Below are 25769 nucleotides of genomic sequence, written 5' to 3'. Positions count from 1 at the left end.
GTATTCTGAGTTTACATTTGCCATGTAAGACCAAAAGAAAGATCGAATAGGAGATTTATGGATGCTCTGAATGAGAATATAAAGTTATAAGGTTTAAAGCAAGAGGATACAGTAGGATACAGAAGGATACAGTAGATAAAAAGGGATGGACACAAATGATTTTTGTAGCAAACCGTTGACACGAAAAACGAAAAAGAAGACAAAGAATTTTGACCTTCAACTGTTTACAAAAAAAAACTAGATAAAATTCTAATCTCCAATAGCCGACAGGTATTAGTATAGCACTATGAAAGGTCAACAGACACCCCTACGATCCTCCCGTTACCTCAGTCCCAATAACAACACCCACCCCTCCTCAGTTACCTTAGTGCCAATAACATCACCCCACCCTCCAGATATATCAAGGTCAATAACCCCATCACCCTTCTCCCGTTACCTCAGTTTCAATAACGTCACCCCTCCCGTTACCTCAGTGCAAATAACTAACTTTTTTCTATTTTATTTGCTTCTTTGACAGATAATTTCAGGGGTTGAAGACCATGTCCAGGTTTAATTCCAAGATCTTTCTTGTTTTCCCATCTATCCATTTTCCTGCAAACAAATAAGAAACCAAGTCATTTTTTAGTGCAAGAAATTCCGATCTAAAGTCAAAAAACTGAAGCCTAAAGATTCAATGGATGAGCGATTACGTTTTACGTTTAACAGACAGAATGTAGCGTTGCAAGGGGCAAAGATTTATCGGAGGCAGATTTCAGCGTCCATAATGCAAAAAAAATGGACCGCTACATTGCAAAAAAATGAACAAGCTCAGATAATGGGATGAATGGGGATTACGTTTAACGATCAATGATCAATAAGACTTGGATTAAGGATCATTACTTATGTTCAACGATAAAAAATCATTCTCTAAAAATTAACATGATGACATCCACGGAGAAACCGCGTAAGACTGGAAAACACTGTGGAGCACAAACCTTTTCTTTAGTTTGAACTCTCTAAATGTTCTCAAATCCCGTAAATAATCCAAATACAACTGTCGATGTTGTTGTTTACGACGAGTTTCTTCATCAGTCAAAGCGAAATCAGGATCAATATACGTATATCTCTGAATACCAGTGTATTGCGTTCTACAAAAAACAGAAAATATGTTGTAAGCAAACTATGTTTTATAATGTGTACTTTATATGTTTGTAGATGTAGATCGTCCAGGTTAGTAAAGTCCTGAGAAGGACTGTTTTTGTTGTTGTTGACTGACGTTTCGACAACCTTAGCGGTAGTCATCTTCAGAGTCAACTGGGTTCAAATCTTTCACTTTATTAATATCCTAAGTCGTACTTCACCTTATTTTTAAATGTTTTTCTGCAGGCCGTATGCTGGTCGCTCTATCGTTAGCTTCAGCAATTTCGCATCTATCATCTACGCGATTTCCATCACCGCGCACGAGAGATCCATTGAACGAAGCTAAGCCCACGTGATTCGCACGTGCAGGGGCACTCCCGACTTTGACAACGCCAGGATCATTACAGACACCGTGAAGTTGCAAAGATCGTGTGTGAACGACAATCTTTGAGGAAAGAGGTGACTTTGTTCCAGTCATTTTTTTCAACACTTGGCCAAGAAAATGAACATCCAGATTGGTATCGAACGTCCCCAATTGTCGTGGAAGATATGTCAGACTTATGTCTATGGATTGATTTGGCTCGAGGAGACCATTACACGGCTTGGGGTGAAAATGAGCCTTGGGTTTGGTCGAGAATGTTATCGGTAACAGATGAGAGTGATTCGTGATCTTGCACAAGGCTTCCACGTGATCACCCACTTTACATTCACCAAATAAAACTTTAGGTTCAGGTGTTATGGTTACTTCAACTGGTGTGGCCGTAGCAGAAACAGCTATCTCCAGTTTACAACCTGAATCATCAAAGTATAAAATCTCATGGAATTGGCAACATTAAAGTTATGTGAAAAATGCTTTTATGGGTGAGCTGTCAAAGAGCTGTTCAAAAAAAAAAATTGTATAGCACTTGAATGTAAGCTGAATCCTTCCAAAATGCTACGTCTTATTAAGGAAAATTTATGAACTCGCCGATATTTACAGTAAAAGAGTAAAAACGACATCACACAAAGAAAGGAGATACACATTCAAAACGGAGATAAGTTGAATTCAAAGTCTTTCTGGACACATTGCTCAGATTCACAAATCGAAAGCTTCCAGTCTTTCGATGATAAACAAATACTAAATTACAGAAAATGCATTCGAAATGTAGAAACAGCGTGAGCAATTGATGAAATATTGCAGGAGTGGTAGAAACGAAACTATGTCGGGTTAAAGCAAAATTTTCTCGTGCTTTAAACGTGCAAAAATTTTTTTCTTTGAAAACTATGGGAATAAGAGGAAGAGTGGAGACGAATACCCCTTTATGCACCCCTCCCTAGTGTCCGTCATTCCGGCAAAATAATGCCTTATTACTCCACCAATGAGTAGTGAGAGAATATTGTTCTACCGTCTCTCTCCCCACAAAACCCCCAACAAAATCCCTGGAAAGGAAGGCTTTACCTTAACGTTCATGCATCCCAGAGAACAATCTATAATTGAAAAAATTCGCTGTCCTACCGTGTTTGAACTCGCCCTCTACATTCTGATTGATGACGCCAACAACTTCTATGTTGACAAACAAAGCATAATCTTTTCGCGGTGGATTTTTCGCGCTATTTTTCCAACCGCGACAGGATTTCTCGTATCGTGGACTGAATACGAAATATAAATCCATCGTCTCATCGGCCTCCAGTGCACCTTGTGTAGGAAACACGGATATTAATGATTTCAAGTCGTCACCAGTCTCCATTTCATCGGAACGAGTCTTGGATATCATTAAGGCTGTCGCAGTCTTTGTCAAATCCAAACCCTTTAACAGCGATGTAATCAAAATTAGGCAATGTTATAAGAGTGAAGCAAGTATACTGGAAAATAAAAAACAATTGAAAATAGAAGAATGCTTTTCAATTAGATTGAAACCGACCTCAACCCTACCATTGTCTATCCTAACATATCAAGACTTACCACTTCCTGTCCTTCGGTGTCCTCGTCCAAAAGAACAACAAAATTGATCCTCTCAGGTCCACTGTTGTACAGCTTGAAAATCGTAGTTGATCAGTACCGTAGTATGTAGGACCGAATTCAATATGTTGAACTGGTGCCCAGGTCTCCGGATTTAACAACACGATACTTCTTTCAACGACATTTGCAAGTACCTCGACATGTGCCTGGTCTTGTCTTTCCAAGTCAACACTGAACGAGAGAAAACAAACATGTTTCTAGAACTGAAAGTGTGGCATGTAGTTTCATAAGGTTCATCGCTTTCTGTGACGCCGACTGCGCCCGAAACGATGGGAAGTTATGGCAAGAAGCACGACCATAGAACCACGAGGGCTAAATAGTAAGATCTAATTGATACACCTTGCACTCTACGATGATGACGCTGAACATAGCGGTTCAGCAAGTCTGGTCATGCTATGCATATATTTTCGTGTTCAATCACTGAAAAAAACAATAGATTTATGAATAAAGAAATGATAATTCTTTGAAATTTACATAGCAAGACCAAACTTGCAGACTGACTAAGACAGAGTCTATCTGTGTGTTTCAGTGATGTTGCATTAAATACACGCCCTCCTTTTACACTAGTTAGTAACTGCTCACTTGTATGCTTAACCAATCAAGTGCGAAATTCGAATATCTTCACAACTTAGTCACATAAAAGTCACAAAATCCGAGAACATACTTGATTATTTCCTGGAATTTTCCACATGTTTTACCGATGAATTCAACCTGAAAATGAATGCAAAGTAGTTTATAGTTGCCCCAAAATTTCACGAAATTCCAGCAAGCAAAGTAAACATCTCCACCAGCACAAGTAAACATCTCAAAGAGCACAAGTAAACATCTCCACCAGCACAAGTAAACATCTTAAAGAGCACAAGTAAACATCACAAAGAGCACAAGTAAACATCTCCACCAGCAGAAGTAAACATCTCAAAGGGCACAAGTAAACATCATAAAGAGCACAAGTAAACATTTCCACCAGCACAAGTAAACATCTCAAAGGGCACAAGTAAACATCACATAGAGCACAAGTAAACATTTCCACCAGCACAAGTAAACATCTCCACCAGCACAAGTAAACATCACAAAGAGCACAAGTAAACATCTCCACCAGCACAAGTAAACATTTCCACCAGCACAAGTAAACATCACATAGAGCACAAGTAAACATTTCCACCAGCACAAGTAAACATCTCCACCAGGACAAGTAAACATCTCCACCAGCACAAGTAAACATCACAAAGAGCACGAGTAAACATCTCCACCAGCACAAGTAAACATCTCAAAGAGCACGAGTAAACATCTCCACCAGCACAAGTAAACATCTTCACCAGCACAAGTAAACATCACAAAGAGCACAAGTAAACATCTCCACCAGCACAAGTAAACATCTCCACCAGCACAAGTAAACATCACAAAGAGCACAAGTAAACATCTCCACCAGCACAAGTAAACATCTCCACCAGCACAAGTAAACATCTCAAAGAGCACAAGTAAGCATTTCATGAACATCGACACATTTTAGACAATAATAGACACCATTGTAGATGCAACCTGTTGCTGGTGAAAATTTTGGTCATTTATTTCAAATATCAAATTTCGCAATCAAAACTATAACTTTTTTAACAGCCAAGTGATATCGCAGCCTATCGACAAAGTGCAAAAATGAGGAATTTGTTTCTCTACCTACTCAAACCTGAGCAGCCGAAGAGCATTCCCACCTTAATCTTCAGTGATGAATGGGCTCGAATGACGTCACTTGTAGGAATTACGGTCAGCGATTGTTTTCCCGTGTACTTGATCGAGAAGGCTCCCTCTCTACTCCCGTAGTTATCGATGGAAAAATACCCAGTTAGGATCTTGCCATTTAACACGGTCGTGCCAAAATCAACTGCGCCACGTATTTCAAGTTGCGGTGAAGGTGTGAAACTGCAAACATTGAATCACAAGTAACAACACTTATGGAGGAGACTAAAAAGGGCTGTATGTGATGACTGACGTTAATTGTTCAATCATGATCACCACTGAGGTTGTCGAAAAGTCAGTCTACACTAACACCAACAGTGAATCTCAGGACTCAGTTAATCTGCGTATATGTAAATGTACTCCTGAGTTCAACTGTTCAAATGTGGAAGATAAACATCTACATAGATGTAACAATACTTCTGACTTCAAACTATTCATTTTATGCGGAGAACGGCAGACATGTAATGCACCAAAGAAAATAGGAGCTGGAATCAAATCCGCGCGAATAAAAACTCTACAATAGAGATGATAAAGTTTAGTAAAATTACGACATTCAAAGGATGGAAACGGTAACAGAAAATGAGAGAGGGTGACACATGATGAGAAAGGGTGATACGTGGTGAGAGAGGGTGGTATGTGGTGAGAGAGGGTGATATGTGGTGAGAGAGGGTGGTATGTGGTGAGAGAGGGTGGTATGTGGCGAGAGAATGTGGTATGTGGCGAGATCGAGTGATATGTGAGAAAGAGTGACATGTGATACAAGAGAGTGGCACTTAATGGGAGAAGGTGATATGCGGTGATAGAGACAGGTTATGAGAGAGGGTGATTTGTGATCATTGTGATGAGAGAGGGTGACATGTGACGGGGCTTTCAAAATCAAAAATTCACCCGCGTGCTTCATCGCACAAAGCAAAACTGATTACGTAAGTCATTATCTTAAAACTCGCAATTTTCTCAGAAAGTTAAAACAATTCCACATTTTTTCTCAATTCTTACAAAAAAACACACGAGAAATACTAACTCGTATGTTCTCACTTTATTTTAACGACAACAACATGTGCATACATAATGTTTTCGCGGGAAAACGTAACAACAATCGCATAAATTATGTGAATAAAATATTAAGTATAACATCAAGTTTTAACATGTATTTCACAACAGAGATGGGATGAGAGTGACATGTGACATGTTAAGGTGAAACTTGATGAACATTTTCTTGTTTCATACTTACGCTATTAAAGGTATCTCTATGATGTCATCATCTACCAATAATATGGTTTGATCTTGCCTGTCTTCAAAATCTTCTGTGTAATATTCTACTAATACGGTGACATCCAAACCTGGCGCAATTGGTTTGTCAGGATTCTTCACTTTCAACGAGAAGAACTAAATATAAAGAAAGTAAAAACATTGGCCTCATATGGCGTCTACCTTTAGGTGTTTAGTCTTAAGCCTCTTTTCCCCTCATCGCAAAATGCTCTCGCTGCGAGCTTGCGAGTTGTATACGCGCTATCAAAAAATTTTGTTCAATTAATTTAACTATGCTGCCAGTCATGGTAAGCTCACTGCAAGTAACTCGCAGGCACTCGCAGCGAGCTTGCCAGTACGTTTTGCGACGAGTGGAAAAGAACCTTTAGAGGCTGCTAAGTTTCGAGTTGGTATTTGCAGCATCCGTTAACTCTAATGGTTAACTCTTCAACCACATAAAGTAAATGGTTTGAGCCGGGGAGTATTCTTACATGTTTGTAGATATAGATCGTCCGGGTTAGAAAAATCATGAGAAGGACTATTAACAACAACAGTCCTTCTCAGGACTCTACTAACCTGGATGATCTACATCTACAGGCATCTTTAACCACACGTTTATAAATTGTATTTTTCAATGCATTTAAAGTTGTAAAATGGCAGTGATATGTTCTTTCCAGAGGGCAGTTACTTTCAGCAGGTGGCTACTTTCAACTCTCTAAGGTACTCTGAAAGTCACTATATATCCAAGCTATGGAAATGAGTTTCTGCAGAGATAATTCCGGTACAAAGTTTCAATCGAATGAAATTTTTGAGCACTTGCTTCAATTTTTGACGGGACCATCATTTGTTTGTGTCTGCATGAGTAGATCGTCCAGTTTTATATGTTTAATGATAGTTAAGCTTTAACAGTTGGAAAATTTTGCTGTTTTTCAAAAAGGCTCGTAACTGTGCACAATGAAATAATTGGTGTAGTTATCTGAAAATTATTTAATTATTTCTTAGCTCAAGTGTCAAACATTTAAAACAGTTGCAAAAATACTCCAACATTTAGTAAAGATTACAGTATAGTACAGCAGCTCAATATTGAGTATAGCATACCTCATTTATCAATAAGGAATTTAAACAAAAACACATTTAAAGCCGTTGTGTAACGATATCATCGGAAGAATATCTCCGGTTTTCGTCAAAAACATATTTATAAACTTTAAAAAGCTCCAACACAAGGACTTTTTATGTATGCCAGCCACATTAACAAAGATGAATTTTACCTTTGAGTTGGGTGAATGGAAGCGTACGAACTTTGAGAACTTGCTGAGATTTTGAACTTTCAGGTTCATCTGGTGAAGCACATGAGGTTCGGCATCGTTGAATTGAACCACAGCTGGGAAAATTCTCACTCCTGCAACGCTACCCTCCATTTTTCCCCGATAATCTCATCTATTTTTCAAAAATAACACCAAGAAAGACATGAAAATCCTCTCAAAATACAACGTTTTGCTTATACATGCAATTCTTTTCAACTATAAGATGACATTATCACCAGGATTGGCAACCATCTTGTTTTTAAAGCTTGTTACCTAGCAACGACAAAGTTGAGAGATTTGCATATTTGCATTCGCCATATTTCGTTTAAGCAGTCCACCCCCTAACAAATTTTGTTATTTTGTTTATTTATTAAATATTTGATTCAAAGAACTGCTTGGGAATAAAATCACGAGGTTGTGAAAATCTTCTGCCTTGTTTCAAAAGAAATGGCAATTGATGGCGGAAGAAATTGCAAGTTAACAAAGCAATTCTTTATTCTTATAGTCTGATAGAGTGGAGGATAGTGTTGAAGTCACTCTCAGCAAACCGGGGGGGAGTCAATAATAATTCGAATTTGAAATATTGTGATACAATCGTACATTTTTCCAGAAGAAAAACCTTTGACTTGTAGATAAAGATAACAACATACCTTATTGAAGAGATGGATGACACAGCTGCAAAAGAATCGAAAGAATTAATAGATGAACTAAAACAGCAATCCGCGGCATTACAAACTACGAAAGAGGAAGAAAACGATGAATCGAAAAATAATGGGAAAAGTGAAGGCGGATCCAGGGTATACACCGATCCCAACGACGGAACTCAGTATGAATGGGATGAAAATAAACGAGCATGGTTTCCTAAGGTTATTAGTTTCTGCAAAAAATACAATCTAATATAGTTCTTTAATATTGTAAAATTACCTAATTACACACAGGTGACCAATAATCTAAAGTTAATAGGAATCATAATTCTGGGTGGCGGTCTGTAGCTCGGTTGACCTATCTCTCCCTTTGGCATTGCCACTAGTGAAACCAAGTAACTCAACTATAAAATGATCATTTTGTCTGAGGATGACTTTGAAATAAAGTCGAAAATTTACAGTTTTCTTCTCGTCTTCTTTTGATTCATATTTTGCAATCTCAAGATGTTTTGCTTCTTCGGAATTTGTTTTATATTATACTTCTTTAAATTGTCGGCTGGTCATGGCTCTTTCAACTATAGAGTTAACTAAACAAATTTCATGCTTTATGTTAATTTTAACCTCATTCAGTTCAGTGATTATGTACACAACCACAACTCGAAACTTTGTTTCCCTAGATTGATGAAGATTTTATTGCAGCTTATCAAATGAACTATGGGTTTACACAAAACGAAACAAGCAGTAACAAAGACGAGGTCAAAACAGAAGCACAACCAACAATGGGAAGCACTACTACCAATATCAATAAGGTTGTTTATCTAAAACGTACCAGATTATGGTTGCGGTTCTTATGGTCTTTTTCAATCTTAAAAATATCTTTAAGCCTCAAGATGAAGTGATCTCAAACATTGGACAGAAAAGAAAAGGGAAGGAACCTCCAGGTGTGAACTTCAAAACAAATGTTTTTAATATTTTTATCATGACATTTTACGTTTTACGGATTAAAAATTTCATTGAAGATTCACAAACATTTATTTTCATTTCTTGCTACAGCATGGTTTGAAATGGACGAAACCAAAAACACTAATGTTTATGTTTCTGGTAAAGATTAAAGATAGACACACAGTTTATAATTAAAGATGTTCTTTAGCTTTGTGTTATTTGATTATGAACATTGGGAATTTTAGGTTTGCATGAAGATACCACCGAGGAAGAGTTTGTCGAACTCATGAGCAAGTTTGGCATCATCATGGAAGATTCTGACACCAGTAAATGTTACTGTTGTTGCATAAAGTGTTTAGTACACATAAGAATCATAGTTTTGCAGAAGGGACATTGTTTAACATTTAGCATCATATGTATTTGCTAACCAGGAGTTTAAAATATTTGGGAGGTACCTGGGGATAGAAATCCAGGGGTAACTAGGGGTATGGAAATGTGGAAGTAACCAGGGGTATAAAAATCTGGGGGTGACTAGGGGCATAGAAATCTTCGGGAGGTCCCTGGGTGGATAGAAATCTGGGGGTGGTCATGGGTATAGAAAGATGGGGGTAACCAAGGCTAGAGAATTTTGGGGATAACTAGAGGTATAGAAATCTGGGGATAACCATGGGTATAGAAATGTGGAAGTAACCAGGGGTATAGAAATGTGGTGGTGACTATGGTTATAGAAAGGGGGGGTGACTAGGGGTATAGAAATGTGGGGTGGCTAGGGGAGTAGAAACGTGGGGTGGCTAGGGGTATAGAAATCTGGGGGTGACTAGGGGTATGGAACTGGGGGTGACTAGGGGTATAGAAAGGGTGGCTAAAGTGAAAAGATTAAGGATATAGAAACCGGTACAGAAATCTGGAAGTGACCAGAGGTATTGAAATCTGGGGATAACCAGGGCTATAGAAATCTGGGCTGATGATTTTGTCCTATTCCTATCATACGTACAAGTCCTACTGGACCAACCTTAGCCACCGTTAGCTGGGACTATTTAGTTAGTAAAGTAAATGAAGGACATCGTAGACAGGTTGTATAGAGAAGGACTGGTTTGTTGAGTTGACTGACGTTTCGACAAGTTTAGTAGTCATCTTCAGAGTCAAAACACTCATTCATTCGACTCAGAAGATGACTACCGCTAAGGTTTGTCGAAACGTCAGTCAACAACAACAAAAACAGTCCTTCTCAGGACTATACAAACCTGGACGATCTACATCTACAAACATGTAACTATTTAGTTAGGTTTGCCAAGCCTTATGAGGCGTTTGTAAAATTTTTAGGAAAACCAAAGATAAAACTGTATCGTGACAGTGAGGGTAATCTGAAAGGTGACGGAAGATGCTGTTATCTTAAGGTCCGTCTCCTTGCACATCCAATTCCTCAATACATTTTATTTCTGATCGACTTCACATTTTAATGGTTTCTTTCAAAAACAGGTCGAAAGTGTAGACTTAGCCATCAAACTTTTGGATGAATCAAACTTCAAAGGAAGAACCATAAAGGTTGAAAAGGTAAAATTTCAACAAATTTTTTCCCTCCGAGTGATTTTTTTGTTGCGTTTACTGTGTATGTAAATATCATCGTACCTGTTTTATTGTTAAGGCACATTTCGAAATGAAAGGAAAATTCGATCCGTCTTTGAAACCTAAAAGAAAGAAGAAAAAGAAAAATAAGAAAGGCAAGGGTCAAGATAAGTAAGTTTAATTTAAACATGAAAATTTATGTACTTGTTTGAAAACGACATGGCTGGAACACGGCGGAAATGAAACGCTATTTTCAAACCGCCTTCAAAAAACTTTTGTTGTTTGTAAGTCGCTTGAGTGGCAAGTTAACGAAAAGTCATTCGCCCATTTAAATGCTTTGATAAGCTGTTCAATGTCCAAAAATATAATTCTAATTTTCAAGGTTGCTCGACTGGGTTGAGCGCGAGGAAAAAGTGTCAAAACTTGACAGAATTGTGGTTATAAAGAATATGTTTGATCCCAAAGATATGGAAGTGAGTTTTTCAAAAAGACTGGCGCAAACCTTCGTTTTCATCTAAAGTAAAATTTGTGTGAAATTTTTTCACGACAGAAAGACCCAGGTTTGATAATGGATCTTAAAAACGACACAAGGAAAGAATGCGAGAAGTATGGTGTTGTTCGAAAAGTTATTGTTTTTGATGTGAGTATAAATTCTCTTTACTATAAAATTCATTAATACTACACGTCGATTGGTCAAAATACTTCTTCATAAAACGCAGCCGCAAGAATTTTCCGTAGCTCCATAGCTTTTCAAATTTAAAAGTATGGAGAATTTACTATGTCAATAATGAAAAACTTTTGAAACTAACTTTCTACTATGTAGTTTTTGTTATCATGAAAAAATGTTCATTTAACAAACAATCAACACTCGTATTTGCTATAGTTTTGGATTAAATGTGTATCAACACGGAAAATGGTTTTATTTATTAATTTTAAAAGGAAACAAGGCATTGAAATCAAAGAAATTGACGTTGTTGTTTTAGAGACACGAGGATGGTGTCGTGTCTGTTGGGTTTGCCGAAATGGAGCCTGCAGAAACCTGCGTAAAGGTAGGATTCAGAAAAATTCCCTTGAAATGTTTTGGATCGGAGAATTTTATCAGTTTTTCTTTCATAAGGAAATGAATGGCCGATGGTTTTCTGGGCGAAGGCTCGTTGCTCAGAAATGGGATGGTGTGACGAAATACGACGTTGAAGAAACCGAGGAAGAAAAAGAGGAAAGACTTAAAAAGTGGGAAGAATATTTGGAAAGAAAGGGTGAAGAACAAGACGCTAATTAATTGCACTTTGTTATAAAATGTTCGGATTGATTTTCACCAAAGTGTTGAATGTCAAAGAAATGCGTTTCATTACGGATATTTATGAAAACTCGAAAAGAATTTTTCACTAGGGGAATGAGGACGACAAAATGAACGTTTCGCTTATATCTGCAAGCACCAAACGGATTGTATAGCTACATATTGTGCTCATTATTCTTTTTGTGTACATAGATGATGTCTTTTGATGCAATAATGAAAGAATTGTCAATACTAAGTGAACGTGAATTACATCTTTATAATGGTGCAGGAGTCGAATTGAATAAATTTGATTCATGCAAATAGAAAGATCTACTATTTACTATACAACAAATTCCCTTGAACATTTTTACTGTATTCTGCCCAAATATAAGTAAAACTATTATAGCTGACAAGTATCACCAAAAAATCTCCATTGGAATCGGTAAAGGGCCATTTCGACAAGTTCTGACAACAATCGCCGAAATGACTCTTTTCAATACCTTAAAATCATTTCATGCTCCACTGATTCGGAGTGTAAAGAAAAATCTTCAAGACGTAGAGAATAACGCGGCAATGAAATTTCAATCCATGTAATTTATCATCCATCGTATCCAAATGGTTTAATTAATCTTTCCAAATTCCATGTGCACTCGGTAACTATCTCTGACAACAAAGAACAGCGCTAGAACGTTTGAAAGAGCACGAAATTTGATCAAACAAATTGTGCTCCGAGGCGCCACAAGTCAAAGGTTAGGAAGTAATAATTTGCATATCAAATGTCAGTCAACTGCCCAACGTGCATATGATTGAAGTGATTGAAACCGGAGTTGAGCTGTGAGTCTTTGACAACTGTGACGGAGCTGTGACCACAACAGTTTCATTCATTTTAATGAGTAAAGTGATCCAGAAAATGGCCATTTAACTCCCATGGGAGCGTTAATAGTTTGATTCGCCAAAGTGCATCTCATTTTATCGGGCATTCATTCCGATAGAACTTGAATCAGGACAATTTCACAATCGATTGCCGATTGTGTAGCAAGTGAAGTTCCATATTACACATTACTGAACAGGAGTTGGACATCAAAACGACAAAACATTAAAAGTGAGAAATACTACCAGCAAATGATCAATTATCGTCAACCATTTTTAGGTATCATTCAGAAGTGAAGAATTGCGGAAGGTGAAAGCAACGAAGTCAGACATGAGTGACAACTGCATAAGAGGAAAGTCAGGTATTGTGTTATTTCCACAGTTCCATGATGCATCAACTGAGCACCATTAACCGACTGATAAAGATTTGACAATTCATAACAGCCTATTACTTGAATGTTCGTTATCCCGCAAGTACAGAAGAACACAAGTATACAATATCAAGCATGTGGAATTCTGCCTCGAATGATTTTTAAACTTCATTCGTTTTTCTTATATTTCAATTGCTTCGTGAGCCTGTTGCATTAAGCCCTAGGCATGTAGCACAAAGACCAGATAGAGCTTTCAATTGAATCATGGAATAGTCAATCGTTTTAGAAAGATGATTGTATTTACGTTATGAAAATGAAACTTTTTTTATCATGGAATGAAAGTTATAGTCAATTGTTTTGTTTTAAAGGTAGTGTTTGGCGTTTATAAGATTTTTAAGCACTGACATCTATTTTGAACATATACAAAACAGAAATATAAGTTTGAAAATAAAAGATCATGTCCACGCCAGAAAAGGAAAAGCAAATGTATCTCTTTCGGTCGATTTCGAAACCCTTGCATTTTGTAGATAAGACATTCATTTCTTGCGGCCTAAAATCCGCTTCTCAGCGCTTTAAGGTATATATTTGATAATCACTTCATCAACGAAAGATGGTGAACTTATTTTTAGGAGTCTCAAAAAGGAAAGCTAGGAAAAAACCAACGGTCACTTCGCTTATGCCTAACCGCACACACTTGACAAAAGATGCCCGCGTCCACCTAAACGCAACGGCCGGAGTAGTTCCCAGTCCGTTATATCAATCGATGAACTTGGGTAGAAGAGGAGCACTCTTTGGTCAAAACTATCACGTTTCAAGTCTGAGATACGTAAACAGAGACGATTCCAGGCCCCGGTTTACTCCGCCTATGTTCAAGGCGATAAATTGATCGAGGTATATTGTCCTACTGTTGGCCGTGGATTTAATCCGCGCTACAATTCACTTCTGATTGAACCTGATGTTCAACTTTTCTTACCAAGAATCACAGGAGTGAGCACAAGCATGTCGCAAGCCATGGAAGATCTATACACTTTTCATCGCATAGCTACAGAGTTTACTATTCCACCCATAAACATCGTTGATTAAAACAACTCCTTTAGTAAAAAGCAACGATGCACATACTTAAAATTGTATTGAAATGTCTTAGACATAGTTGAGTGATAAGCTCTGAATTGTAGTGCATATCGTAAGATAATGTCTAAACGCCATAGTTGTAGTGACGTTTTTCTACAAGAGAAACTTTTCACGACACAATAAAATTGCTTCACCAAAAATCTAATGAAAACTCTCTATCAAGAGACGTCAAACTGCTCGCACTGGTAGGGGGAGCATCAACCTGCTATATCCCTTCCTCAATGGCGCGGCGCATTGACAACTCTCGTGAAAACATGAAAATTTAACGAGTTTAGTTATAATTTTATGTTTAGTTAAGTCTAAAAGACAATATCTTTAGTACCGTTTATGGAACGAAGTCTAGTGCGGTATACTTTAGACCAGTGGCGTAGCCAGCCCGCTAATTTGGTCGTGCTATGTAAATTTAAGACCATTATCATTATTCATTTCTTTAGAAATCTATTGTTTTTACAGTGAGTGAACACAGAAAAATTTACATAGCACGACCAAACTTGCGGGCTGGCTACGCTCCTGCTTTAGACAAGACAAAGAAAACAAAAAGTATATTGCTGGCATGTGCTGTTTAGCAAATACTTCACTTTCGAGTTTCGAGTGATATTGATCCAAACCGCATTACCGCTTGTCAGTTTTTGGAAATATGAATAACGACCGTTTACATAATAGAGCGCATTATTTGTTTTGTGTTGAAAAATCAACAAAAGTTGAAATCTCATTTCTTAGGTGTTTTAATGTTGAGAAGGTTTGCCAAACTGCTGCATGTCGATTAAAAAATATCAACATCACTAATCTGGAAAGAAAGGTTTTTCGTTTGTTTGACCTATAAATGATCTGTAGCTTTAAATCGTATAAACACGAACGAAAAAAATGCCATTTTTAACTTAAATGTACCTAAATTGCAAACATTTGCATCTGATATGAGAAAAACAACAACAATCGTATAAAACGGTTTTTTTTAGAATGACATTGATAAACAAAACGTCATAGAGAATTTCTAATTTTCACATTTGAATCATAAAATTGCTAAAACAGCACATGATAAATGTTACATCCCCTAAATTTGCTAAAATCTCATGTTTTGTATGAGTTACTAAGTTTAGCCAATCACGTTAGAGCACACCATTGTTTTGATGTTAAATATTTCGGCTGGTCGGCATAATATCATTGTATTTATTACCTTCATTGGTGTTGTTGTTAAATTATGTATCAATTATTAATAGCATGTTTCAAAATAACCATTAACACAGAGCTATTTAAATGCATAATATTATAACTGAGCGCAAATGTTTGAAGTTTCGAGGCAAATTTCAAGGTGCGTGAAAGAAAAATCACGCTAGAAGTGCTTCATAATGAAGTTTGCATGCACAATGGTATGCAAAGACGCGGCGGCAAAGTGTTCCGCAATGCCACAAAGCATTGTGGGATCATTAAGTGACCACTGACTAGTAGAATGTGTCTAGTTGTGGAAAGGACGTGTCTGTCGCCCGCGTAAATACGGCAAAATGTTGTGATTTACCGCAGTTTTTTTTAAATTATACAGCAAGACGTGTATGATGCCATGTTCTGAAGAGAATCCGTGTTGCTGATAGCGATTTTATAAAACATAATGCCTTTAGTGAAACGACAAATACAACCTGTCTACGTCAGCCGGGTAAAACTTGAGAAAGGACTAGTTAATGAGTTTGAATGTGTATCTGTGAGCACGTTATCGGGCATTATAAGACAGATAAGCAGTTTAGCAAAGTATTCCGAAGATGTTTTCGACGAGATTTTACACGAAGCGAAAAGTATACAGATGCGAGCGACATCCTTACAGGGAAGGATATCGGGACTTGCTGAAAAAGTCACTCAACTCGACTCTAACGTTGAAGAAAGTATGTATTGTTGTAGCAATAGTTGTATAAATTTTTGGGAATTTTACCGTTTCGGGGGAAAAGATGAATTTGTTTATTACACATGATTGACTATGTTTAAGCCGTTGCGATTGATCTTTCCCCTGTCATCATTTGTCATTTTAAAATAACTTCTTTAACTTCAGAGGAAATTTACGATTAAGCAATGGGGAATTGAGATTTTTTACGGTAATATTTTCTAGTGGAATCGAACAAATTCCTTACAAATTATTCACCAATTAGTGCATGATTAAATGTTGCGAAAATGTATAATTTAATGCATGACAAACGCTTTACTATTCAAATTCGATGCATACTTATTGAACAAACAAATACTTCAAATGTCGATAGTATTTTGAGTTTTATCGCGCAAACAGTCAATTTCATTTCTGCGTGGAAAATAGATTGCTAAAAAACATGATTTACTTATCTAAAAAAGAAGAATATAATCACATCTGTAAATCAAGCTATTAATCAACATGTATCAACACTAATTTGACCTGAATAAACATTAAAACGTATGACTCTGTCTTAAAGTCTATGGACTATTGTGAAATTTCATTATTAAAAGAACATCCTTGGGCAAAGGTCAAAAATGTATTATCTTTTACTTAAAATGAACTATTGTCATTTTAATTAACCTCAGAATGGGTTCTCCCTTTAATTTCATTTTTATCCTGTAAGAATTTCATTCTGAAAAAATTGAAAATAGCTAAAACAGACCAACATGTTTTTTTGCATCTTTATTGATCAGCGGAACTTTTACCTATGCAATAAATATGTTCAATTACTTTTCTGACCATATACAAGAAATGTCAAGTGAGAGAATTGGTGAACATTTGTGTATACAAAGGAATGTTTGTGTATATAAGCAAGGTACCCAGAGTAGTAGGCAACATTATGAATATATGATTCTTGAAGTTTTTGATAACTGTACATAGTTGTATGGGGAAATTAAAAAGCTGGGGAAATTAAAAAGCTACGTAAAAGCTATCAATTTGCAATCAAATAACTTTGTTTCACCCGATTCAAACCTGCCTTAACAGTTCATTAGAGGGCCTATTTATATCTTTGAGGGTTCACAGTTAGCATCAACTGTGTGCAATGTGTTATTTTCACATTTTGCTTGAAGAAAGTCATCCATTGTTTGAAACGAGCTTGTTTATTTGGTTTGTATCAAATGTAGCATGTTTCCCACCCAAAAAAATGACATGCCTTTATTCCAAGAGGGTGATGAAACTCATTAATTTTTTATGTATTTTTTCATCTCTATTAATTTGACCTTTTCCGTACTACCAAAACATGATCACTTACAATGGGCACAATTCTCGGAACATATGAATATTCACCCAAGCTTTGGCACAAAAACCAAAGGTTAATAGAAATGGCTTATGCTAGAACATATATACATTTTTTATATAGGAAGTTTATGTTTGATGATTCTCCGTGTAAAACAGTGCTTGATGCCCTAGAGCAGAGCGTAAATATGTGTAGTGGTGTTGAGAAAAAAATCATGTAAGTCGGAGATGACTGTAAGTCGGGATGAATCTGTAGTTTTGTGATTTTCTCTCTCACCACTACACATACATTATATATATATATATATATATGTCATAGGGTGTTGAGTTATCACGAAGAGAAAGTATGTTTACATCTTTACAAAAAGAGAGACTGTGACCTAATGTTTGTGTGAGAACTATTAACTTGAGTTTTTTAACAATTTGTTGTTTTTTCAGCATCTTTACAAGACATAAACATCAAAAAGACATTCAAGCTGACCGTGAACACGGACCAACAAGTAGTGGGAAGAGCAACATTGCCCAAGTCTATGGCTGAAAGATACACAGCTTGCGATGCACCACCGAGGCTACAAGATATGAACTTGTATCGCGAAGATGGAAAGGATGCACTCAAATTTTACACTGATCCAACTTACTTCTTCGAACTATGGCGAGAGGAAATGAATAAAGAGCCAAAAAAGAAGAAAAAGGTAGGCAGTGGGCAATTCCATGGGTAACAGACGTAACATTTGCAGCAAATAAATTCTCACTGTGCCCGGGTTTTGATGCAGAAGAACTCCAACTTATGCATCATGATAGAGGATACTTAAGGCATCCTATATACCATAATCTTATTTGTATTCACAACTTCCCCATTTGACAGCATTCGGATAAGACTGGTAACTGACGTAACTTGGACAAACATGTACATGTCAACACTTGGGCTATAAGTGAAAAAATCTGTGAAGTGTGTCATTTGTTTGATTCAGTTTATTGTGTGCTTTTCAATTGCATGTCAAAGTACACACCCTGCCAGTTTTACCTTGATCTGTCAAGTAGAAGCGTAACAGATGAAGCAAACATTTGGTAACTGACGTAGCATGGTTGGTAACTGACGTAACACTGTCTAAATTCAAAGGTATTTTGACTAGGAAAATTGATTTTTGCAAAGAAGCAACTCATTCCAAATCTCTTATGAGCAATTCAACTTTCAAATGACAAGCAATCAAACAATCCTTATAAGACAAATTTAGATGATTTCATTTAAACTGACATGAAAAAGAAATGGTGAAAAAGAAAAAATGAACTGCAGATAGAACATATTGTGCAACGCAACAGGAGCATATAGATATGTATAATTCATCAGGCTCTTCTTTTTGCCTTCATGTTCTTGAAGGCAGCATCAATGTCCTTATATTCAGAAATTTTAAAGTCTTTGAGGACACCATCCAGTGTGACTGGCCCAAAAAAAATTGAGCTCTTGTGCACAACATCAAAGTCATCCTGCTGTGGCCAGTTGAAAAGTGCCTCTCCTGCAAGGGATGCCTGATGAAGGAATTTCATGCTCCAAAATCCAGGTTTTGTCATTGCAATTGTTCGGCCAATGTAGAACCTATCAATGTAGTCCACAGCGAAGTAGTGTTCAGGTTGAATAGGTCCCACTCCTAATGTGTCTGAGCTGGCCTTGCTGCTGCTTGACTGATGGTTTGTGGCTGTTGACTTGTTGAAGATCACAACCTTTTCAAACACAATGCTCTCCTGGAACTCCTGAAAGTAGGGAGTTATGATAGACTTTTCCAACGCATTGACTGAATTTCTTCGAAAAAAATGTGCATTTCTGATGTTTGGAATGTTTTTTGGTTCATACTTGTCCCAAATCTCTTGAAATTCCTTTTCGAGTTCTTCAACATCCTCCTTGGGAATGAAGATCACTTTAATGTTTGGACATGCCCTCTCTGCAACATTAGCAAAATCCTTGGCAGTGTTGACTAGTACCTGTCTCTGAAGCATTCTTCGCCACACTGCTCTTTTCACTGTCCCACCTACACCATCCACAGGCCCTTTCCCATGTGCTGTACCAAAAAAGCTCCAGTCCACATTTTTCAGTTTGCTGTAAATCAGTTTTGGATCTTTCAAGGTGGATAGAGTGAACCTGTTTTTGAACTGACTGCCAGCACCATCTGTAAAAATGTGGAGGGTTTCAATATCTGCTGGTCCGGAAGCTAAGATGGCTCTGTTGAATGCTACTACTGAGAATTTGTCATGTTGGAGTGCATCACTGATAACAGCAAATGATGCTGCACCATTTTCTGTATTCATCACTGCTGTATAAATGGTGACACTGTTTGAGACCCAGTGTGCTGCCATTATTTCATCCTGTTGCTTTATCTGGAAGTTCTCTGAAAAGTCAGTGTGCAGAATAGCTTCCTTTCTCTTCAGATTTTCCTTCAAAGCTTTGATTTGGCTCAGCTGTATCTTTGAAATGAAACAGTGGCGCCTCATGGTACAAAGTTGCCCAAAGAACTCTGCTTTTGTTCCTTCCAGAGTGTTCTGAACTTGGATTTTTTTGTTTTCTTTCCATTGAATGTAACAACAAGAGCTTGAGAGGTCACAGTCTGGAAAAAGATTCCGCTTTGTGACGGCTTTGCACAATTCACATTCACCCAAGTGGCAGCTCAATTTGGGGGAACTGCAAACAGACATCTGAATCAGCCCTTCAGGGTTTGGAAGTCCAGGAATTGTTTGCTTGAGACCCTCCACCAGCATCTCAAAATTTTCGTGGTAGGAACAACAACACACAGAATGATCCTTCTCAGAGACAGGAAGAACGTGTGGTGGACGAAGACTGGCAAACTTTGATTTGCCTACTTTCACTTCAGGATATTCAGCCTTGAACTTCTGGTATGTCTCCATGACAGTTGACAGTAAGATCTTCTTCTGCACACGAACTTTTTGTCCATCTTTCTTCACAGTTACAAAGTCCTTTCTCCCAGGAAGCTGCCTTGCAACAGTGTCACTTTAAAAAAACTCTTCCACGATCTTATCAACTTCTGAAAGTGTGCGTTGTTTGCCCTTCTCAATTTGTTTAACAAAGGTGTCTGACAGTTTCTTGACTACTGCTGCTTTCTTCCTTGGGCTCCTTGGAAGAGAACTGGCAGCCTTTTTTATTGCCTTTGCTAGAGATTGCCTGCTACCAAAAGCAGTGTACTCATTTGCTAGGGCTCTGTCCTGGTTGCCGCTGTTCAAGTTGGAGGCCTTGGCTTGTCTTGATTTTTTTACTCTTTCCTTGCTCCTTTCATTTTCTTGAATTCTTCTTTTCTCAGTCCATTGAGCTCTGCGTGTTCTTTGTTGCTCTTTATTTGTTTCCCTCATCTGCTGACGTTTAGCATCACTCATACGAGCCCGGTAGTCTCTCATTTTCTCTGCTGCGGACTTCGGCATTCTGAAAAAAGAATTGAAAAATTGTTGACATAAGGCATTTATCTAAAGTTTGGTTGAGCTTCAAGATACATTCACATAATTCATCATTAAAGATCCAACATCAGTGAAACTGAAATCAAACGAGAAACAGGTTGAAAAAATTATGAGTTTGGTCAGGCCAAGCAATGAAAAAGATTTCATTATTTTTTTTATTCAAACCACGTTAATATAATGAAACTATCAATACAGTATCAATTCAGAGCATCCAGGTTTCTACATAAAAATACATCACAAACTTCAGACTGTGCCATCATTTACCTGGATATGTTACGTCAGTTACTGTATGTCACATGCCATAACTGTTACATCAGTTACCATAAAAACTGTTAAATATGAAGCTCAAATAAAGTTCTTTGCATGTTGCCTTTCCCATCTCCCCATATGCTAAGAACACAGGGGGTATCATTTTTCTTTGAGCTTTTCTAAAGAAACAGCACATCTTTTATCACTTTCTTGGTAACTGACGTAACAAAGCTCTGAGTAGCATGAAATAGGCTAACAAAAGTTTGTGATCAAACCAAAGTACAATTTTTTTCCCATAAAATAAAAAACAAAGATTTGCTCTTACTAAGAATGCACTTAAACTTACTTTTTGGCAGTTTCCTTCAGCAGTACAAGTCTTTAAATCTCCTTTTCAATTTGGGGGTACTGACCACATGGCTGACCACTAACTTTCAAAATGGTATCCAGTCATGTGACATGCAGCCAGCAGAAAAAAATGTCCTGCACCAAATGGCACAATTATTATATGAAGTTGTGACATCATTATTTTCAACATATCAGGAAAAAATTTTTTCAACCCTGAGGTTGACATATTCGTGGAATTGCCCCAGTACACTATGTTTGATAAATCATTAAATTTTTGTTCAATTTCAATCCATCATGTCACTAGAAGGCAATGAAATCATCCTTCATTAAAATTCAAACAAAGAATAATATTATATCTTTGTTGATTGCTTTCTTACAGAGGCAACATCGAGGTGGTCGAAAGCAATCTCAGGTAAGGGTGAAACATCTAAGAAAGAAGGTGTATGATGGTCAGGATAAGGAGTTCTCTCAATCAAAATACTCGGTGGAGGATAGTGTTCCCTCTACGCAAGATGACATCAAACCACCAGTACAAAATGGGTCTGTTAATTTAAATACCCACGAGTTCATCAAATATGATGAAAGAAGAGGAACAGGATCTTCCAGACGAGGTACTACATCAAAACCAAAACCAACCACCAAACCCCCACCACCACCTCCTGTACCTAGTCAAATAGATCCTAATTTACCTCTACCACCTCCACCACCATCAATTATTCCCCCTAATATGTCATCAGATATGCCACCACCTCCGCCTCCACCAGCCTTCCCTGGTATGAACAGTCCAGTAGCACCACCACCCCCACCATTACCAACACCACCACCTCCTGTGGAAGGTGGAATGACTGCTCCTCCTCCAGAACCAAAGAAACTTGATGCTCGCACTGACTTGCTTGAGGCAATCCGCACAGGGATGAAGTTGAGGAAAGTTCAAGGGGAAACGGAGAAGAAGGAACAACAAAATGTTGGTATGGATGTTGCGTCTATACTTCAGCGACGTATTGCTGTGGAATACTCAGACTCTGAGAGCGAAACAGGATCTGAATGGGATGATGACGATGACGATTGGCAGGACGAGGATGAAGATTAGAGGACAAAATGAAATTCAAAATATGTAAGAACTTTGAGGAAGGAATTAAGGAAGGAGTAAATGCTACAAACATTTGATTCAGTTGTTAAATTCAGTTGTTTTCATCTATTCATCTTGGGAGGATTAAAAATAGCAGCTAGTTATCAACATTAACTTGATGTTTAGGAACCTAACAGTAGTTTTACTGTCAGGTAAATTGAGAAATGTTGATTGATTCATACTTACTGACATTATGAATTAGTATTCACTAAACGTGTATGTTTAGTCAGTACATATGTAGAATTGTATGCCATAAAATCTTGACCTTGAAGAGATAATGACTGAAGGCTTCTTTACTGCTTCATGTAGTATTTAACTGGCAGCCTGCCTTGATTGTTGAGTACATAATGGCTGAATCATTTGCTGACATCTTTTTTTATTATAATATTACCCTAAATATTACAATACAATGTATAACCTCTTTTTGATAAATAATGTACAGTTCATGGAACTTTTTGAGTAAAACATGTGAATTTCAGAAATGGTTTTGATTTCGTAAATAACCTAACATAATAAAGGTACTATGGCTTTCACTAGTTTTTCTTTGAGTTTAAACTGAAAAGGTTTACCAATCAAAACAGATAGTGCATTTTTTACAGCATAGCTGAAGTAGTGTTTTGCAAAATCGCATCTTGAGCTGACAAAATCAGAAGTAGCTAGTTGTATGATTAATACGTAGCTGTTGCTAGTTGGAAACGTTACTGTCTCTGTAAAACATGACATAATTTGAATCTTACGGAAATAATGATCGTTAATAAAATAATATTGAATTTGCCTTGGATTATTGAGTAAAAACAGCAGTTTCAGTAGATCACACATTTCCATACAAGATCTAAACGTTATATATTGGTATACTGTGGTATGTTAAGGTGGTCACCCCCTCTATAGCAACTTTTTTTTATTTTTAAACATTTTAAAGTGAAAATAACATTTTCTGAATGAGTAAGGTGATAGAAAATGATGTGCACAAAAAAAAATTCAGGAAGTTGCTAATTACACTAATTATCCATTATGGCGGCCATTAATTAGCCCGTAATTAATTAACAGCATTAACATGATATCTCAAGAACAAGACATCACAATGAAACAAATTATACATTTTTGAAAAGCCAATAATCTGAGCTAGAGAATGACATTTTTCAATTTTCTTCAAATTTTTTTATAAAAATTTAACAGCCGATTTATTGAATTGTCAGATATTTTGGGTTTTAATCCACCATTTTTTCGGAAAAAAGTGCAGAAATAATTCATCTATGAGGAAAATTTTAAAATTTGAAAATGTCAGTTTCTAGATTATATTGTACTAAATAAATATACAAAATATCAAGCTTCTACAATAAATATTTACAAAATTACAGTGTCACAAGTATTGGTGACACACAAAAATAACGAAATGGAGAAAAGTCAAGTTAAAGTTATAGTAAAGTTTTCATATCATTATACAGGGTTTAAAAGCTACCTGACTCATATGTAACTCCTTCATTGTCCTCAGCCTTGTCTAAATACTTTTTTCTATAATATCTTAGGGATTTTCTTTGTCCCTTCACCTTCTCAGTGCTCTTTTGCTGAAAGCTTTATTCGAGCCTGGTCACAAATGTGCACCTTGGCAAGTGAAGAAACCTGGTGTTATGTCCAAATCTTCAAATATCTTTAGGAAGGAAATGTCTCCATCATTAAATTTCAAAACAGCTAAATAAGTGGCAAGAGCCACAGTTTCATGTTCAACATAGATTGTCTTCGGACATCTATCCCAAATAAGTCCATTCAAACATTCATTTGGATTTTGTGTCAAACCATGCGTACATTTGTTTAATAATGTAGTGTCAGCCAAATCCTCAAAAATAGGCTCTAACAAATCAACAATGGACTTTGGAAGGCCATTCTTGTGGTTATAACCATCCTTTTCACGTTGATATCCACACCAACTGTCCACTCCTTTTGGACAAAGGTGATGCTGTGGATTCTCCTTTGTTGATGCCACATGAAAAAGTGATGCCTTCACAGCCTTTGCCATTTCCTCAACACTGTGAAGGTTTTCTCTGATTGCCAGACCATAATAATTTTGGAGCACATCTATTTTTCCATCAGTTAGTCTACCTTTACCTGACATACCCTTCCCATCAGCGAGCTTTCTTCCTTTACTACTACTTTTGAGTCTTCGCAACCTACTTCCCACTCTTTTCTGCACATGCCCAATGCACTCCAATTTATTTGGTAGACAATCTTCTCCATATGGTTTGCTTGCTAGGACTGCATTATATGTAGATGAATCACCATCCCCAAGCATATGTTTATACTTCAGCCCTCTTGTAGCAATGGACCTTTCAAACATCCTCAGTGCACCTGCCGTTTCCATGCTGCCAGAACTCCCAGTATGATTTATTTTACAAACATGAGTTGCCTCCCATTCTTTAAATCTAGCATCACTTTGTTTCTTCCTCCACTTGATACACTGCTGACACTTGTCAGAAAGCACTTCTACGTCAAGGCACTTCTTGGTATCAAGGGAAATTACCGTGACAACACCATTGTGTGAAGAGTATCCTCGCTTCTGCCAGGTGCCATCAATGGAAATCCCACATTCTCCAGCATCATTTACAGTCAAGTCCTTAACATGCATAGCATTATTCATCATGCTGTCAATTGCACACTGTTTCACAACTGGCAAAAGTTTTTTTGTTTTGAATTTTGCTAAAGTTGTCACGCCTTGGTGGAGGAGGCATGTTTAGAACTTTAGTAAATGTCGTCATAGCAGTGTGACCTTTACCAATTTCTCTAAAAGCTAGCACTGCTCGTACATTAATTTCATGGGATTGCCCTTCTTTTTTTTTTTGAAGAATTAAAACAATGCTTCCAATCGCATCCCACACATTGCAGTACAATGTAATGAGCAAAGCCATGCTTCTTCCTCATGTCAACATGACACCTCACATCATCAGCACAGTCAGGACATTTCAGAAGGTTTTCGAATACGCCAAACAAGATCATTAAATCAATGAATATGGTACCTTCTCTTATAGTGTCAATATTCCCCGAGAAAGGAACATTTTTTGCACTCTCGGTGCCAATTTTTGCAGATGAAGGCCCAGCTGTTTGATCACTAGGTGCGCCATCTTTTAATCTCTTCGTCGTATTCTTAGGAGAAATTCTAGGCCGTTTTCTCTTTCTGTTTTTAAGATTTCCCATTTATTTTTGAAAATAC

At 37.2% G+C, this 25769-nt stretch overlaps 4 protein-coding genes and 1 long non-coding RNA gene across 7 annotated transcripts in view; 3 read left to right on the top strand and 2 right to left on the bottom strand.

The window, feature by feature from the left end:
• The window catches only part of LOC124442312 (cilia- and flagella-associated protein 47-like), a 35366-nt gene extending 32495 nt beyond the window's left edge, over positions 1-2871 (bottom strand). The window contains exons 1-4 of the mRNA XM_046992808.1: positions 2615-2871; positions 1341-1911; positions 975-1127; positions 488-591 (exon numbers count right to left, since the gene is read on the bottom strand). Coding sequence (XP_046848764.1) covers positions 488-591; positions 975-1127; positions 1341-1911; positions 2615-2846 — 1060 coding nt within the window. The 5' untranslated portion in view covers positions 2847-2871. The remainder of the gene's footprint in view (positions 1-487; positions 592-974; positions 1128-1340; positions 1912-2614) is intronic.
• On the bottom strand, positions 2630-7642 carry LOC124442313 (cilia- and flagella-associated protein 47-like). The gene is made up of 6 exons (XM_046992809.1): positions 7366-7642; positions 6081-6235; positions 4825-5032; positions 3783-3829; positions 3062-3289; positions 2630-2906 (listed from the first exon to the last, which is right to left on the bottom strand). Exons 1-6 carry the CDS (start codon positions 7513-7515, stop codon positions 2894-2896), a joined length of 801 nt encoding a protein of 266 aa, XP_046848765.1. The 5' UTR covers positions 7516-7642; the 3' UTR covers positions 2630-2893.
• Positions 7643-7947: 305 nt separating this feature from the next.
• LOC124442758 (HIV Tat-specific factor 1 homolog) lies at positions 7948-12115 on the top strand. 3 transcript variants are annotated; one of them, XM_046993249.1, is made up of 12 exons: positions 7948-8267; positions 8723-8854; positions 8929-8986; positions 9099-9146; positions 9233-9313; positions 10311-10384; positions 10467-10541; positions 10633-10724; positions 10936-11026; positions 11104-11193; positions 11537-11602; positions 11671-12115. In XM_046993249.1, exons 1-12 carry the CDS (start codon positions 8064-8066, stop codon positions 11830-11832), a joined length of 1173 nt encoding a protein of 390 aa, XP_046849205.1. In that variant the 5' UTR covers positions 7948-8063; the 3' UTR covers positions 11833-12115. The 3 variants fall into 3 exon arrangements, with proteins under 3 accessions (XP_046849205.1, XP_046849206.1, XP_046849207.1); XM_046993251.1 differs by having other exon boundaries at positions 8184-8267; positions 8745-8854; XM_046993250.1 differs by lacking the exon at positions 11671-12115 and having other exon boundaries at positions 11493-11596.
• An 896-nt stretch (positions 12116-13011) lies between these two features.
• Positions 13012-14341, top strand: LOC124442347. The gene is made up of 2 exons (XR_006947219.1): positions 13012-13061; positions 13700-14341. It is a non-coding gene; the product is annotated as an uncharacterized LOC124442347 (long non-coding RNA).
• Positions 14342-15621: 1280 nt separating this feature from the next.
• On the top strand, positions 15622-23100 carry LOC124440882 (wiskott-Aldrich syndrome protein family member 3-like). Its single transcript, XM_046991306.1, has 3 exons — positions 15622-16072; positions 17827-18080; positions 21818-23100. Exons 1-3 carry the CDS (start codon positions 15805-15807, stop codon positions 22526-22528), a joined length of 1233 nt encoding a protein of 410 aa, XP_046847262.1. The 5' UTR covers positions 15622-15804; the 3' UTR covers positions 22529-23100.
• The last annotated feature ends 2669 nt before the right edge of the window (positions 23101-25769 follow it).

Source organism: Xenia sp. Carnegie-2017, unplaced genomic scaffold, assembly GCF_021976095.1.
Source record: "Xenia sp. Carnegie-2017 unplaced genomic scaffold, XeniaSp_v1 HiC_scaffold_20, whole genome shotgun sequence".
NCBI classification, from domain to species: domain Eukaryota; kingdom Metazoa; phylum Cnidaria; class Anthozoa; order Malacalcyonacea; family Xeniidae; genus Xenia; species Xenia sp. Carnegie-2017.
The sequence above is the reverse complement of the archived record's forward strand: the minus strand, read 5'-3'. Positions and strand labels throughout refer to the sequence as shown.

What these genes read in the sequence shown, in the direction of transcription:
- LOC124442313 (XM_046992809.1), bottom strand. Translation starts at nt 7,515, where the DNA reads ATGGAGGGTAGCGTTGCAGGAGTGAGAATTTTCCCAGCTGTGGTTCAA. An exon ending in ATAGAGATACCTTTAATAGC is followed by an intron (nt 5,033 to 6,080) that starts GTAAGTATGAAA and finishes CAATGTTTGCAG; the next exon opens with TTTCACACCTTCACCGCAAC. An exon ending in AAATTCCAGGAAATAATCAA is followed by an intron (nt 3,290 to 3,782) that starts GTATGTTCTCGG and finishes TCTCTCGTTCAG; the next exon opens with TGTTGACTTGGAAAGACAAG.
- LOC124442758 (XM_046993249.1), top strand. Translation starts at nt 8,064, where the DNA reads ATGGATGACACAGCTGCAAAAGAATCGAAAGAATTAATAGATGAACTA. An exon ending in AAAGGCAAGGGTCAAGATAA is followed by an intron (nt 10,725 to 10,935) that starts GTAAGTTTAATT and finishes CTAATTTTCAAG; the next exon opens with GTTGCTCGACTGGGTTGAGC. An exon ending in CTGCAGAAACCTGCGTAAAG is followed by an intron (nt 11,603 to 11,670) that starts GTAGGATTCAGA and finishes TTCTTTCATAAG; the next exon opens with GAAATGAATGGCCGATGGTT.
- LOC124440882 (XM_046991306.1), top strand. Translation starts at nt 15,805, where the DNA reads ATGCCTTTAGTGAAACGACAAATACAACCTGTCTACGTCAGCCGGGTA. An exon ending in CGACTCTAACGTTGAAGAAA is followed by an intron (nt 16,073 to 17,826) that starts GTATGTATTGTT and finishes TTGTTTTTTCAG; the next exon opens with CATCTTTACAAGACATAAAC. An exon ending in AGCCAAAAAAGAAGAAAAAG is followed by an intron (nt 18,081 to 21,817) that starts GTAGGCAGTGGG and finishes GCTTTCTTACAG; the next exon opens with AGGCAACATCGAGGTGGTCG.